At 43.9% G+C, this 17,432-nt stretch overlaps 1 protein-coding gene across 1 annotated transcript in view; it reads right to left on the bottom strand.

Moving 5' to 3' along the window:
* The window catches only part of LOC311099282 (voltage-dependent N-type calcium channel subunit alpha-1B-like), a gene marked incomplete at both ends in the record, with an annotated part of 253,927 nt that overhangs the window by 61,316 nt on the left and 175,179 nt on the right, over positions 1-17,432 (bottom strand). The window contains 8 exons of the mRNA XM_084139992.1: positions 4,346-4,452; positions 6,348-6,407; positions 7,502-7,631; positions 7,836-7,971; positions 8,373-8,575; positions 8,678-9,409; positions 11,243-11,278; positions 12,489-12,551. Coding sequence (XP_083996118.1) covers positions 4,346-4,452; positions 6,348-6,407; positions 7,502-7,631; positions 7,836-7,971; positions 8,373-8,575; positions 8,678-9,409; positions 11,243-11,278; positions 12,489-12,551 — 1,467 coding nt within the window. The remainder of the gene's footprint in view (positions 1-4,345; positions 4,453-6,347; positions 6,408-7,501; positions 7,632-7,835; positions 7,972-8,372; positions 8,576-8,677; positions 9,410-11,242; positions 11,279-12,488; positions 12,552-17,432) is intronic.

The raw sequence follows: 17,432 nt of genomic DNA, 5'->3' as shown, positions 1-17,432 counted from the left end.
TAATGGACTGGATCTTTATATTTTCCATTTGTATCCTGTTTCAGTAATAATGAAATCAGACCTTCTTCTTGAGTGTCTGATAACCTACCATTTACATAGGAGTGGTTAAAACATGCTAATAACGGTCCTCTGAGTATATCAAAAAAGGTTTGGTATACCTTGACTGGTATGCCATCCAACCCTGGAGTTTTCCCAAACTTAAAGTCTTTAATTGCATCCAGAAGTTCCTCCTCTGTAATTTCACTTCACATGATTATTTCTGCATGGCTGTTAATTTTACATTATCAATAGAAAAAAAATCTCTACAATTTGCTTCAGTTAGAGGAGATGGAGGCGACTGAAACTAAAACATATGCTTAAAGTACTTTGTTTCCTCCTTCAAAATATCATTTGGTGAATCATGGGTGACTCCGTCATTTGTAACCAGTTTCAATAATTTCTATCCACTGGTATTTCTGTTAAATAACACAGACATACACAGTAGCAGAAAAAGACACAAAGAAACAAGCCCTGAGTCAGGGACAAGCTTCTTTGCAGGAACCACTGCTGTCCTAGCCATTGGTGCTGTGCATTTTACAGTGGCAGGTTACACAGCAATGATTTAGAACCTGTTAGTGACAATATACCGTACTGTCCTCAGGAGCCAGAAGGACATTGGTCAATGACAGTGAATGTGAAGTCAATACAGTAATCTACCGACACATTGGTCATGTCCGAAATCTGTCTTGACTACTACTTACTAAAACTACATACTGTGTACTAATCGTCCTACGCACTATTTAAAATGTACTGTTTAGTAAAAATGTATGCAGTAGGCTAAGCAAATATCAATCCATACTGTCCATACTCTCACCATTTCATGGTACATTCTGTACATTGATTCTGTACATTGAGTCTTTGAAAGAAACACATTCAGGAAAAATTCAGGAGGGAAAACCAGAGATGTAACTGAGTATTTATGTGAGCTTCACATTTACATGCTTCTGTGTGTGGCCTTCCTTGTGTGTGTTTATTATGAGTTTACATACTTCTGAATATGTGTGCGTGTGTGTGTATGCGTGTGTGTTTGAGCGCGTTTGTGGGTGTTTGTATGTGTGTCCGGTTACATCTCCCCAGCAGGTTGATAAGTCCTGTGGCTCCACACTCATCTGTAGAGAGCTCTCTAGGGTCCATCTCTCCCCCCTACTTCCCTTTCCCCATCCTCTCTCTCTGCTCACACAGGCAGAAATCAGAAAAGTCCTCTTTGTCCACTAATATGGATGGGGCTGGAGCTTCTAAATTCAGTTGAAAATAAGGCCCAGGCAGCCAGCGGGGGTTTGAGGAGGACTGAGAGACTAAAAATAAAGTTGTAACCTGTCCATGATTCTGCTGGAGGGGGTGAGAGAGTAAGCTTGCCTATGCCCTCTCGCCGTGCAATGTACTGCACTATACAGTTTGGAATCATAACTTGAGATACATACTGAACTGAAGTACATACCTCACACTTTTGAATAAATCACACACAGACATCAATGGAAGATGGGCAGATAAGCTGGAGCTATACAGTACATGCACATATCTCAAGTGAGGACTGAGGCATTAATGAGTTAGTCTATTTGTATTCAGTGGACACAATATACCTCAGTAACGAGAGAAAACAGAAGCATGGTTCCACACAGAATGGGCGTGTTGACTTTTTCTTACCCAATGGGAGCTTTAGGTCTAATACACTGGCATGCAACAGTCATGCTCTGAAGATCGGGTTACCCTGGCATGCAATCCGGTAAGTCAACCCCCGCCTGTGTCAGTCCAGGGTCTCAACACGTCTAGATGGCGAGTGAACGAGTGAACCATTCCCCAATAGCTTTCAGAAGAGCCGTGGGCAGAAAGGATAGATGTGTGTGTGTGTTCACATCAAAGTAGCTTAGATCATCCCTGATTTGCCTCGTGTGAGCAGCAGCCAGACGCAAGGAGGTTATCCTCGGTCACCATGACTACAGCGTTCTCAGCTGCCCCTTTCCGAAAGAGAGCGCGCAGCATTTCCTGTTTACGGATGGGGATATCTGTCTTCCAATCATCTGCCTCCCAGTGGGTATTACTCCCAACCTTCTGCTCTTTCTGTTGTTTCCACCCAAGGCCAAATAAGAAGGGGAAACATGATTCTCCCTCCCTGATCTTCTCACGAACTCCTTCAATATTTATGATGATGATGATTAGGTAAGGATGTTTGTATGTGAAATGTGAATTTCTGATGACACAGTTTGTTAATATTGATTTGATTTACTGTAATTCTTGGGTATGTTGGCATTGTACAACCGTTCTTTACTTTGGCATGTCGGCACACAATGGCAACAAGAGACAGGGTTTAATATGATTAGTGATTTTCTTCTGAAAGCTATCGAGAAGAGTCTCCAATAGTCCCTCATTGGGACTGGGCTTGGTTCACTGAGAGGGTAAGAGGGGGGATGGGTATCCTGCCCAGTGCAGGACAGAGAGTGAGAGCATTGGAACGCAATGGGGGAGGTTGATGGGGAACAGTTTTGGGAGGATGGGGCTTTGGGGTCAGGGGTCAATAATAGAGAGTGTTGGTCCCCACCTGGCCACACTTTGTTGCGATCTGATGAAGAAAAGCAATAATAAACAGAACACACACAAACACGTCATAAACCACATAGAACAAACAAAAAGCACAGAAGAAATGATGTCTGCTTCATAGAGACAAAGAAAAGGCAGAAATATACAGAAACACTAAGCAAAATAAATACTTTAAGCCACATTAAGACAGTATTAATAATGCTGTTGAAGAGAGGAAGAGATATAGTGGCTGGCGTTAGTTAGCCTTAAGACTTAATACTGAACATTAAAACACATCAGTAAGAGACAAATAATGACAAGCAAACGGAAGCATTTAACTCACTTCAAGTCAAGAGCAAAAAAGAGAAGAAACATAACATAGACTGATGTGAAAATGACAGCTTTAGGGGGTTTCTGACAAGAAGACATAGGCTACGTCCCAAATGAAACCATACATAGTGCACTACTTTTGACCAGAGCCATATGGGACCTGGTCAAAATAAGTGCACTATATAGGGAATAGGGTGCCATTTGGGACTTTTTTTTTTCCTGACAGGAGGTTTTCCAGTGTGATGACATCAAGGAAGAGAAGACATGACATTCGACAAGAGACACATCTGAGAGTGCCATCTATCTATCTGTCTATCTAAATGTGAATCTATAGATATATAGGCTAGTTAAGCAAATGGACTGAGCAATGAGAGTGAGGCTGCTGGCTGCAGTCATGCTACACTACATACCTACAGTATACACTGGACATAGGCCCCGCTGCCTCGTATGGACAGGCAATGATAGACAGACAGACAAGTAAACGGGCAAGAAAGACGACACAGACAGGGACAAGCAAGAATGCAGGCAATCACAAAGGCATTACCCCATGAAGCTCCTGAAAGCAATCCAAGCCACAAAAGAGAAAGATGGAGGGACAGTTTGAAAGAAAGGGGAAAGAGACAGAGTCAGCGACACAGAAAACCACAGAGGAAACCATCAATACACAGTAGGCTACTGCCCAGAAAAAGAGAGAATAGGCTAGAAGGAGAGAGAAGAAAAACAACTGCAATAGAGATGTGGTACAATTTGCTACTTCAGAGATTATTACACATTAGCCCCATCGTGACACCACTGGGTGCAAAACAATTGAATGAGCTGGCAGAGAAAACACCATTTCCTTTTACTCCAGAGATGCAGATGGCTGGTCGGCATGCTTGAAAATACTGGTTTTCACCTTCCTTTATTGTCTTTGTGTGTGTATGTGTGTGTGCTTGTGCTTCTGTGTGTGTATGTCTGAGACTGTGTGTGTGTGTTACTTGCCATAGAAGCACCTGATGACTTTCCGTCTCAGTACCCCAGGGAGGGAGAGAGGAACAGCTGTACATTAGCACTATGAGGAACCCACGGTGCCCCCCTCCCCAGCTCAACCTCACGCTCATTGATCAAATCACACACGCGGCATTAGTACACAGATAGGAGGGGGGTTATGATAAGCTAAGAGAAGAGTTTGAGCAACAATTTAGACAAAATAATCACAGGCAAGGGAGTTTGGAGCTCCTGAGAGGTGTACAGAGTGGTTGGCTTTGGAGAATGTTTGGGGGAACTGTATAGTTTTAAAACAGTCCTTGCATCCATGGTTCTCTTTGAATTCGAAAGGGGTTACATTTCTCCAGCCCCATCCCTCAGCTGTTACCCAAAACAAGTGGTGAGGTGACTGATTTGTTGTTTTTGGAATCCCAGATTGCCACTTTAACCTCTTCTACAGCTGCCATAGGAACATACAATGTAAGTGTGTACTTACGAGCAGGCGAATGCCACCAGAGCTCCGCTGACCACGATAAAGTCCAGGATGTTCCACAGGTCGCGGAAGTAAGAACCAGGATGGAGGAGCAGTCCCAGGTCTATCATCTACACACAGAGTTGAAGATACAGTGGGGGAAAAAAGTATTTAGTCAACCACCAATTGTGCAAGTTCTCCCACTTAAAAAGATGAGAGAGGCCTGTAATTTTCATCATAGGTACACGTCAACTATGACAGAAAAAAATAGGAAAAAAATCCAGAAAAACACATTGTAGGATTTTTAATGAATGTATTTGCAAATTATGGTGGAAAATAAGTATTTGGTCAATAACAAAAGTTTCTCAATACTTTGTTATATACCCTTTGTTGGCAATGACACAGGTCAAACGTTTTCTGTAAGTCTTCACAAGGTTTTCACACACTGTTGCTGGTATTTTGGCCCATTCCTCCATGCAGATCTCCTCTAGAGCAGTGATGTTTTGGGGCTGTCGCTGGGCAACACAGACTTTCAACTCCCTCCAAAGATTTTCTATGGGGTTGAGATCTGGAGACTGGCTAGGCCACTCCAGGACCTTGAAATGCTTCTTAAGAAGCCACTCCTTCGTTGCCCGGGCGGTGTGTTTGGGATCATTGTCATGCTGAAAGACCCAGCCACGTTTCATCTTCAATGCCCTTGCTGATGGAAGGAGGTTTTCACTCAAAATCTCACAATACATGGCCCCATTCATTCTTTCCTTTACACGGATCAGTCGTCTTGGTCCCTTTGCAGAAAAACAGCCCCAAAGCATGATGTTTCCACCCCCATGCTTCACAGTAGGTGAGAGTTGAGTTGAGTTTTTACCAAAAAGTACTATTTTGGTTTCATCTGACCATATGACATTCTCCCAATCCTCTTCTGGATCATCCAAATGCACTCTAGCAAACTTCAGACGGGCCTGGACATGTACTGGCTTAAGCAGGGGGACACGTCTGGCACTGCAGGATTTGAGTCCCTGGCGGCGTAGTGTGTTACTGATGGTAGGCTTTGTTACTTTGGTCCCAGCTCTCTGCAGGTCATTCACTAGGTCCCCCCGTGTGGTTCTGGGATTTTTGCTCACCGATCTTGTGATCATTTTGACCCCACGGGGTGAGATCTTGCGTGGAGCCCCAGATCGAGGGAGATTATCAGTGGTCTTGTATGTCTTCCATTTCCTAATAATTGCTCCCACAGTTGATTTCTTCAAACCAAGCTGCTTACCTATTGCAGATTCAGTCTTCCCAGCCTGGTGCAGGTCTACAATTTTGTTTCTGGTGTCCTTTGACAGCTCTTTGGTCTCGGCCATAGTGGAGTTTGGAGTGTGACTGTTTGAGGTTGTGGACAGGTGTCTTTTATACTGATAACAAGTTCAAACAGGTGCCATTAATACAGGTAACGAGTGGAGGACAGAGGAGTCTCTTAAAGAAGAAGTTACAGGTCTGTGAGAGCCAGAAATCTTGCCTGTTTGTTATTGACCAAATACTTATTTTCCACCATAATTTGCAAATAAATTCATTAAAAATCCTACAATGTGATTTTCTAAGATTTTTCTTTCTCAATTTGTCTGTCATAGTTGACTTGTACCTATGATGAAAATTACAGGCCTCTCTCATCTTTTTAAGTGGGAGAACATGCACAATTGGTGGCTGACTAAATACTTTTTTCCCCCACTGTATAGGGAAGATGATTGAATATATAGGGAAGATGATCCCCATTAAACTACTAGTACTAACAGTTTGCAATCTCACCCTCTAAAACAGTGTAAGTGTCCAAGGGATAAAAGTTACCACTCCAGTAAAGAGCCCTGACATTGGATGTAGTACTTAAAAAGGAACCAGATATCTTACTTCCACCTTGAGGCAGCTTTGCAGTGCTGTTATTTTGAGCTGCAACCTCAGAGAGTACCTCTGTGTATGCTATTCAAACTGAGGAAACTGTCCAATGTCCATTTCCAACACGTTCCCCAGTATGACATTGACCTCTCACCTTAATCACCATCTCAAAGGTGAACACTCCTGTGAAGACGTAGTCCAGATATTTGAGCACCTGCAAGAGGACATGATGGTGAGAAATGATTGAACCTTCTGTCAGAAGTCACACAGCCTGTCTTCTTTACTCTTCCCCAAGACATAAATGAAAGTGAACAGCAAACCTGGTTTCAAAAAACAAATAAAGCAACACCTCAAGGCACAACGCCTCTCCCCCGTGTGACCTACTTGTTGTGTGTATGACTGGCATGTGCAGTACCAGTCAAAAGTTTGGACACACCAACTCTTTCAAGGGTTTTTCTATATTTTTACTATTTTCTACATTGTAGAATAATAGTGAAGACATCAAAACAATGATATAACAGATATGGAATCATGTAGTAACCAAAAAAGTGTTAAACAAATCAAAACATATTTTAGATTTTAGATTCTTCAAAGTAGCCACCATTTGCCTTGATGACAGCTTTGCACACTCTTGGTATATATTATGATTTCTTTAACACTTTTTTGGTTACTACAAGATTCCATATGTGTTATATCATAGTTTTGATGTCTTCACTATTATTCGACAATGTAGAATATAGTAAAAATAAAGAAAAACCCTTGAATGAGTTGGTGTGTCCAAACTTTTGACTGGTACTGTACAGACTCCAGTAAGACTAGCTGTCGCCATTGGCGTCGGCTAATGGGGATCCTAATAAATCAAAATCAAAAAGCAGGCAATAGCCTTAGCAGCACTCAGCTCATGTTTGTTCCAACTGAGCCCTTCACTAGAATGCTAATAAGTTACGCCTGTCTTTTTGAAGACCCAAATGAACTCAAAAATACTTTACAGAAATACTGTGCACTCTCACACAGTCTAACTGTCAGGTGATATTAGCAGAATTTCTAGAAGCTTCTGTCAGCTCAATCAGGCATAATGAATCAGCTAGTCAGTCAGTTAGTCAGTCAGTCGGAATGAGGACCAGAGGGGGTTGTGGGATTTGGAGGCAATCTAAGTCCAAATTCCTTTAGCGCTAGTAGGGACTGCTCCTCACGCCTCTGTACCTGTAAAGGACCCAAATACCCAGCAGCCCAGTGTGTGTGTGTGTATGCCCGCCTGTGTGCATGCCTGTGTGTGTGTATGTGTGTGTGTGCACTTGCAGGACTCACGTTATTGCGGGGTGCATTGGCCTGCACAGGGTCCTCAGCAGCCAGGGCTATGCTGCTCATGGTGATGACCGACAGGATACACATCTCAAAGTAACGCAGGTTCACCACGTAGTGACACAGCCGACGCACCCTGAACAGCACAGCACAGGTCATCTCACTGAGTTCACTCAACATACCCTCCCAAAACACTAACAGAACACTGAGTTGGACTCAATACAATAATGCAGAAAAAGTCTTACTGCCTTTATAGGTAGAATTATCACTGTTATACTGCACATGATATGAGCAAGATCAATTAGAGCCAGCAGGTTCGCTGTCTCAGGGCCTGACTTACGGGTTGGTCTGTCCGAATACAAACATGGAGCTGTAGGGAAGAATGTGTTTGGGGCCGTTCTTCAGCTCTTCCTCATCCTCCTCCAAGTTCTTCTTCTCCTCGTTCAGGGGGAGGCTCTCACAGTCTATGTTATTCACTATCAGACAGAGAGAGAGAGAAAGAGAGAGAGAGAGAGAGAGAGAGAGAGAGAGAGAGAGATGGAAAGAGATGGAAAGAGAGAGAGATGGAAAGAGAGAGAGAGAGAGAGAGAGAGAGAGAGAGAGAGAGAGAGAGAGAGAGAGAGAGAGAGAGAGAGAGAGAGAGATATTGACTGAAGTGTTTCCCCTGCAGCCCATGGCTAACAGGAGCATTACACAGTGTGGTACTGACTGGGGTACTGACTGGGTTGCTGACTGAGGTACAGAATGAGGTACTGACTGGGGTACTGACTGGGGTACTGACTGGGGTACTAACTGGGGTACTAACTGGGATACTGACTGGGATACTGACTATGGTACTGACTGAGGTTCAGACTGAGGTACTGACTGGGGTACTGACTGGGTATGATGGTGGTCTCTCTGGGCAGGGCGGTGATGGTGACAGGGATGTGGACAGTGTTGCTGTTGAGGCCTGCCTGGCTGGCTCTGTGGCTGTTCTTCTGGTTGTCTGCATCCTCCTGCTTCTCTCCGGCCTGCAGACCTGCAGAAGGCTGCACTGGGCTGGTGGCCAGGCTCTCCCCTTGAGCGTCCAACTGTCTGTCCCTGCAGAACAAGCCAGTGCACATTAGTGAAGCTCTGAGGTGATGACTTGACAATAGTAAAAAGATGTCACTAAAGCACATTGAAAATGTGCTGGTCACTCACCTGTGTCCCTGGTCCCTATCTCCATCTCTCTTTCCATTCTCTCTGCACTCCTCTCCATCCAGAGTTGACTGGGCCATGCGGGAGCGGTATCTCCTCCTCTCTCCGTACCCCTCTCCGTTCCCCTCCTTGTGCCCCCGGCCCTTCCTTTCCCCTCTGGCCCCGTTAGCCAGGGCCCCGTTCCCCTCTCGGGGCTGTCTGTGGGAGTGGTGGTGGTGGTGGTGCTCCCTCTCCTCCCCCCCTCCGTTCACCCCCTCCTCCGGGGATCCAGCCTGGTGATGGTGCCTGTGGCCCTGGCCCCCCTCTCGACTATGGCTCCTCTCCCCCTTGCCTTCTTTGGGCCGGGGCCCGCCTGGGTGGTAGTGGTCCCTACTGCGGCTGTGGTGGGTGTGATGCCTGCTCTCCCCGTTCTCCCCATTCCTCTCCCGGTGGCGGTGGTGCTTGCGGAGTTGTGGTCCGTGGGTGTCTCCTCCCTCTTGCTGGTGGTCTGCTCCGTCTCTGTCCTCCTTGGGGGGTCGGGGTTTGTCCCCATTGCCTGGCTCCACAACTAGGGGGCGGTCGTTGTGGGTCTTCATTTCGGGGCGCAGGTGGAGGGCGGAGGAGACACGCAGGCGTTCCTCTGGGTCCAGCTCGTTGAACAGAGCCTCTGAGCTGGCCCTCAAGTTGTTTTGACGCAGCTGGTTGGTACGCTGCTCCCACACCGACATCATCTTATTGGCTCTCTGCTGTTCCTTACTGCAGGGTGGATGGACAGGAAAGGGGAGGGAAACTTGTCATTTGTCAAATGTAAACATGCTCACCCAAACCCTCTACAGGTTCACACATGGGCTGCGTCTGAAATGGCACCCTAAGCCTTATATAGTGCACTACTTTTGGCCAGAGCCCTGGTCAAAAGCAGTGGACTATGGATTAGGGTGCCATTTGGAATCCATGGCCATGTCTGAGGGACCATGGTTACCATAGTGATGCTTTTCTGTGAGGTCTAACAGGCATGTGAGAACATGTGATGGGTTGCATGAATGATGTCATTTTCTCCTTGCGTATGAATCCTGCTTCACCGATTCATGTGAGTTACTACTATGAATGGAAACAGTTAAGGATGACAATTCTCCAGTATTGTGAGTAGCCAGTACTGACCTGCATAATGGGTCTGCCAGCTGTCATCTCCACCCCTACCAGCAGTATCCAAAAATACCTCACATGTTGACCTTCTAGTTACTTTATTCTCCGAAAGGTGAGCTATCTTGCATGACAGACTGGAACATTTGAATACACACGGAGAACAGGAAAAATTGGGCTGGTTTTAAGTGACCTTAAAGGAATTATCCACTCAAAAACTATATTTTGGTATTTATTTGAGTAGTCCACTGTTGATACTGTCCCAAAATGTTGTGCATGTCAGCAATCAAGTTTTCAAGATATACAACTTTAAAAACGCAAATTGTCACAGCCAGTGTGATGCGTTTTGCATCATATGAAGCAAAACTAATCATACCGGCTGTATTTCTGCATGCTTGAACGGCAATAGCTCAGATACACATGAAAACCCGGGGAATCAATAGAACATCGCTTAGAGATGCACGAAAACAATATAACATTCATAATGGGTGAATCTTTCCTTTAATACCAAGGCCAAAATCTAGTGGATTAGTGTGGAGATGGGAGATAAATTATAGATTTCAAGTAACCCTTTGTGTTCCTTCTGTCATGGGATATGGTAACATCCATAGAATTAGGAATTTGAATACAAGAATGGACAAAAAAGGTCAGTGGTTTTGGTAATGGGGTTGGCAAGCCGGTGGTCAACCAGCACTGTGATAAGATGTTGAGTAAAACAATGTATTTGAAGATTATCTGCACAGTATGTTTGTTAGATAGCTAGCCAGCCAGTTTAAGTGGAATGATTTAAATAATTTGTCTAAGTAACTGTCAATATCCCTCAGCCAACATTCCATGCAAACAATGCAGTCAATCCACAGCAAAACACTGGTTGATATCAGTTGATTATAGGACTTAGACAAGTTATAAATGCATCAAGTACTGATATTGTATCATATTATAACACTCACAGCTTTAAAAGAAAACAAACATTGATGGTCTGTTTACATATATTTTAGAGGTTATTTATACAGACAACCTGTGTAAACTGTATTAATAATTATATGACAATATTTTAAGTTGACAACAATTCTATAATACAATTTCTGATATATCACATGCCTTACTTAATTAAGTAAAAGAGGGACATGCATCACCTATTCCTCTACTGCCATTCATTCCAATTAAACTGGTTTGGATTTCTCTCTGACCACAATGGCTGCCATTTTCATACCGTTCAGGAACTTTGAGTTTATGACATAGCCCCCTAGAAATCTAATAGGATCTCGATGGTATCATCATGATATGAACAAGTCACGATCCTAAGGAATAATTTAAATGATGGTTTCTATGTACATATGTTTTTAGATGTGGTTGACTATATGAATTTGTGTGTACAGTATGAATGTATGTGCAGACTTATGTATGTATGTATGACTAGAAAAATTGCATCCTTTGTGTCACCTGTACCTCAAGACTCGACGGGCGGGGGAGTAGATAAAACTCCTAAAAGATAACAGACAGACAAAAAAGCAACAGACAGACAGACAATCAAAGTGTGCAAAACATAGACAAGTAAGAAAGACATATCAGCGACAAACGGACATGTTAGTGAAAGATGTGCTCTTGTTATGAGAGAGAAATCACAGTGAACACACACACACACACACAAAACAAACAAACACACAAACACACACACAGAGAGAGAGAGAGAGAGAGAGAGAGAGAGAGAGAGAGAGAGAGAGAGAGAGAGAGAGAGAGAGAGAGAGAGAGAGAGAGAGAGAGAGAGAGAGAGAGAGAGAGAGAGAGAGAGCGAGAGAGAGAGAGAGAGAGAGAGAGAGAGAGAGAGAGAGAGAGAGAGAGAGAGAGAGAGAGAGAGAGAGAGAGAGAGACTAGCACCATCAGCACCACACCACAACATTTAGAAATATGTGTTGTTACTAATTGGTAACAAATTATAACGAAGTGTCAGGTAAGCAGCAAATCGACAATTTCATTGTCTAGTTTGGCAGACTACCACTTGGCTACTGTACTATTTAGTTTGGCCCTCACTCATAATGTGTTGAAAAAGAAATACCAGGGGCATAAAAAACACAAGCTGTAAAACTGTCTGGGGAATTGACTGAGCACCAAGACAATATATATTTATATAAAAAGTATTCACTCTAAAGCTCAGGTTACACTCATCACTTCAGGTGTCAACACAGTGCAGATGAAACCTGGCACTATGCACAATTACATATTCAACATTCAGAAATACACATACACATTTACACACATGCACACATTTACACACACGCATTTACACGCTGGCATTACACACACAAGCATTTACACACACACACACACACACACACACACGCACGCACGCAACCAAATACACACAGTGTCATTATTTAAAAGTGTCATTATTTAAAATCTCACTCTATAGTGACAGCCACCAGTGAATCACCAGTGGATTCTCCAGTTTCAAGCATATCTCAACACTTGGAGGACTCATGGAGAGAGTGATGAATAGAGGGATTGGGAAGGCTAGGTGGAGTATGAGGCTAAAGGAGAGATGGAGAAGTGGATGGGGAGAGGGAAGAGGGCCTTTCAGAATTGGAAGGAGGGGAAAGAAGAGGAGGAGCAAGGCTAACGGGGGAGCAGAGGGAGGCAGGTTTGGGGGAGGAGAAGAGAGGGGGTGAGAATATTGAAACAGAGAGCAAAAACTCACGGTGAATGTACGCTGGAGACAGACGAGCTGCGAGAGAGTACGTCTCGATTTTGCTTTACAAAACTGCACATGCAGAAATAAAACAAAAAGACAAATGAAAGAAAGGAAGAAAGGATGAGACACAAACCAAAAGGATGTGGTGGGCAGAGGTGGAAGTCAGTCAAACTCCTCCATAAAGTGTCTGTCTGTCTGTCCACCTGTCCCCTCCACGATCACGAAGGACTAGTCTAACAGAGCTACAACTATAGTAGTGGTTAACACTTCAGCAATGGGAGTAGTGTAGCATACACAGTATAGATAGTTTGTAGTCCTGTAATACTGTACTTTGTGGTACTGTACACCACACACTGTTACATAATGTGGTCAAGTGACTACCAGGAGTGGAATAGATGCAAATATTGGGGAAAATATAAAAAAATAGATACTAAACCCCTTCACTGAAGTGTTACCAAAGACATCAGACTGAAAACATTCTGAAGAAATAACACAAGTCAACGTAATGAGAGAAATGGTATCAAAGTGGATTTACAAAGTTCAATCCACAATGGGTTTACAAAGCCTTTCAAACGTTAGATCAATCAGACAGACAATGGTCTTCGTTAAAAACGTCATGACTACTTTTGTGAATAAAATATGATTATGGATTCACATCATCAAGAGTAAAAAGCTTTGTAAAATAGCACATTATGCAGATACAGTACCAGTCAAAAGTTTGGACACACCTACTCATTCAAGGGTTTTTCTTTATTTGTACTATTTTTTACATTGTAGAATAATAATGAAGCAATCAAAACTATGAAATAACACATATGAAATCATGTAGTAAATAGAAAAGTGTTAAACAAATCAAAATATATTTCATAATATAAATCTCCAATTTGGACTCCAGACCAAAGGACACAATTTCACCGGTCTAATGTCTATTGCTCGTGTTTCTTGGCCAAAGCAGGTCTCTTCTTATTATTGGTGTCCTTTAGTTGTGGTTTCTTTGCAGCTATTCGACCACGAAGGCATGATTCACACAATCCCCTCTGAATAGTTGATGTTGAGATGTGTCTGTTACTTGAACTCTGTGAAGCATTTATTTGGGCTGCAATTTCTGAGGCTGGTAACTCTAATTAACTTATCCTCTGCGGCAGAGGTAACTCTGGGTCTTCCTTTCCTGTGGCGGTCCTCAGGAGAGCCAGTTTCATCATATTGCTTGATGGTTTTTGCGACTGCACTTGAAGAAACTTTCAAAGTTCTTGAAATTTTCTGAATTGACTGACCTTCATGTCTTAAAGTAATGATGGACGCAACATGGCGCCGGAGGGGAGGGCTGCCGTTTTATGGACTCTTAACCAACCATGCTATTTTGTGTGTTTTTTCGCATTGTTTGTAACTTATTTTGTACATAATGTTGCTGCTACCTTCTCTTATGACCGAAAAGAGCTTCTGGACATCAGAACAGCGATTACTCACCTTGAAATTGACAAATAATTTTTCTTTAATGAGTCGGACGAGAGGGATTTGCTCCAGACACCCGACAGGGCCCTCATCCCCGTCATTCGCAGTAGAAAGAAATAGAGATATCGCGATACGGGTGCCTGGTAAGGAGCCGGCGACGAGTGGCTAATCTTCCTTTGCCATCGATACTATTGGCCAACTTACAATAGCTTGATAATAAAGTGTACGATCTACAAGCACGTATATCCTACCAACGGGACATAAAAAACTGTAATATCTTATGGTTCACCGAGTCGTGGCTTAACGAAGACATGAATAACATACAGCTTGCGGGTTATACACTGTATCGGCAGGATAGAACAGCAGCATCTTGTAAGACAAGGGGTGGCGGTCTATGTATATTTGTAAACAACAGCTGGTTCACGATATCTAAGGAAGTCTCAAGGTTTTGCTAACCTAAGGTAGAGTATCTCATGATAAGCTGTAGACCACACTATCTACCAAGAGAGTTTTCATCTATATTCTTCGTAGCTGTCTATTTACCACCACAAACCGATGCTGGCACTAAGACCGCACTCAATGAACTGTATAAGGCCATAAGCAAACAGAAAAACGCTCATCCAGAGGCGGCTCTCCTAGTGGCCGGGACTTTAATGCAGGGAATCTTAAATCCGTTTTACCTAATTTCTACCAGCATGTTAAATGTGCAACCAGAGGGGGAAAAAACTCTAGACCACCTTTACTCCACACACAGAGACGCATACAAAGCTATCCCTCGCCCTCCATTTGGCAAATCTGACCATAATTCTATCCTCCTGATTCCTGCTTACAAGCAAAAACTAAAACAGGAAGCACCAGTGACTCGTCAATAAAAAAGTGGACAGACTGGAACATGTTCCGGGAGACTTCCAATGGCATTGAGGTGTACATCACATCAGTCACTGGCTTCATCAATAAGTGCATCGATGACGTCGTCATGTGACTGAACGTACATACCCCAACCAGAAGCCATGGATTACAGGAAACATCTGCACTGAGCGAAAGGGTAGAGCTGCCACTTTCAAGGAGCGGGACTCTAACCCAGAAGCTTATAAGAAATGCCCTCCTACGAACCATCATACAGGCAAAGCGTCAATACAGGACTAAGCTCGAATCGTACTACACCGGCTCCGATGCTCGTCAAAGTGGCAGGGCTTGCAAACTATTACAGACTACAAAGGGAAACACAGCCGCGAGCTGTGACACGAGCCTACCAGACGAGCTAAATTACTTCTATGCTCGCTTCGAGGCAAGTAACACTGAAACATACATGAGAGCATCAGCTGTTCCGGACCACTGTGTGATCACTCTCTCCGTAGCCGATGAGAGTAAGACCTTTAAACAGGTCAACATTCACAAGGCCGCAGGGCCAGACGGATTACCAGGACGTGTACTTCAAGCATGCGCTGACCAACTGGAAAGTGTCTTTACTGACATTTTCAACCTCTCCCTGTCTGAGTCTGTAATACCAACATGTTTCAAGCAGACCACCATAGTGCCTGTGCCCAAGAACACTAAGGTAACCTGCCTAAATGACTACCGACCCGTAGCACTCACGTCTGTAGCCATGAAGTGCTTTGAAAGGCTGGTCATGGCTCACATCAACACCATTATCCCAGAAACCCTAGACCCACTCCAATTTGCATACCACCCCAACAGATCCACAGATGATGCAATGTCTATAGTGCTCCACACTGCCCTTTCACACCTGGACAAAAGGAACACCTATGTGAGAATGGTATTCATTAACCACAGCTCAGCGTTCAACACCATTGTGCCCTCAAAGCTCATCACTAAGCTAAGGACCCTGGGACTAAACACCTCCCTCTGCAACAGGATCCTGGACTTCCTGACGGGCCGACCCCAGGTGGTAAGGGTAGGTAACAACACATCCACTACACTGATCCTCAACACAGGGGCCACACAGGGGTGTGCACAGTACCCTCCTGTACTCCATGTTCACTCATGACTGCATGGCCAGGCACGACTCCAACACCATCATTAAGTTTGCCGATGACACAACAGTGGTAGGCCTGATCACAGACAACGACGAGACAGCCTATAGGGAGGAGGTCAGAGACCTGGCCGTGTGGTGCCAGGATAACAACCTCTCACTCAACGTGATCAAGACAAAGGAGATGATTGTGGACTACAGGAAAAAGAAGAGGACCGAGCACGCCCCCATTCTCATCGACGGGGCTGTAGTGGACCATGTTGAGAGCTTCAAGTTCCTTGGTGTCCACATCACCAACAAACTAACATGGTCCAAGCACACCAAGACAGTTGTGAAGAGGGCACGACAAAACCTATTCCCCCTCAGGAGACTGAAAAGATTTGGCATGGGTCCTCAGATACTCAAAAGTTTATACAGCTGCACCACCATCGAGAGCATTCTGACTGGTTGCATCACTGCCTGGTATGGCAACTGCTTGGCCTCCGACCGCAAGGCACTACAGAGGGTAGTGCGTACGGCCCAGTACATCACTGGGGCCAAGCCTCCTGCCATCCAGGACCTCTATACCAGGCGGTGTCAGAGGAAGGCCCTAAATATTGTCAAAGACTCCAGCCACCCTAGTCATAGACTGTTCTCACTGCTACCGCACGGCAAGCAGTACCTGAGCGCCAAGTCTAGGTCCAAGAGGCTTCTAAACAGCTTCTACCCCCAAGCCATAATACCCCCCCCCCCCCCCCCCTCTTTTACTCTGCTGCAACTCTCTGTTTATTATCTATGCATAGTCACTTTAATAACTCTACATACATGTACATATTACCTCAATTACCTCGACTAACCGGTGCCCCCGCACATTGACTCCGTACCGGTACCCCCTGTATATTGCCTTGCTATTGTTATTTTTACTGCTGCTCTTTAATTATTTGTTACCTTTATTTCGTATGATTTTTTTGGTATTCTTTCTTAAAACTTCATTGTTGGTTAAGGGCTTGTAAGTAAATTTGATTTGATTTGACTGTCGTTTCTCTTTGCTTATTTGAGCTGTTCTTGCCATAATATGGACTTGGTCTTTTACCAAATAGGGCTATCTTCTGTTTACCCCCCTACCTTGTCACAACACAACTGATTGGCTCAAACGCATTAAGAAGGAAATCAATTCCACAAATTAACTTTTTAGAAGGCACACCTGTTAATTGAAATGCATTCCAGGTGAATACCTCATGAAGCTGGTTGAGAGAATGCCAAGTGTGTGCAAATCTGTCATCAAGGCAAAGGGTGGCTATTTGAAGAATATCAAATATAAAATATATTTTGATTTGTTTAACACTTTTTTGGTTACTACATGATTCCATATGTTATTTCATAGTTTTGATGTCTTCACTATTATTCTACAATGTAAAACATTTTAAAAATAAAGAAAAACCCTTGAATGATTAGGTGTGTCCAAACCTTTGACCGGTAGTGTATCTAAAATAAAACATTCTCTCAGAAATGGCCTGTATCAACAC

Source organism: Coregonus lavaretus, assembly GCF_964263955.1.
Source record: "Coregonus lavaretus genome assembly, chromosome: 24".
In the NCBI taxonomy this organism is placed as follows: Eukaryota; Metazoa; Chordata; class Actinopteri; order Salmoniformes; family Salmonidae; genus Coregonus; species Coregonus lavaretus.
The sequence above is the reverse complement of the archived record's forward strand: the minus strand, read 5'-3'. Positions and strand labels throughout refer to the sequence as shown.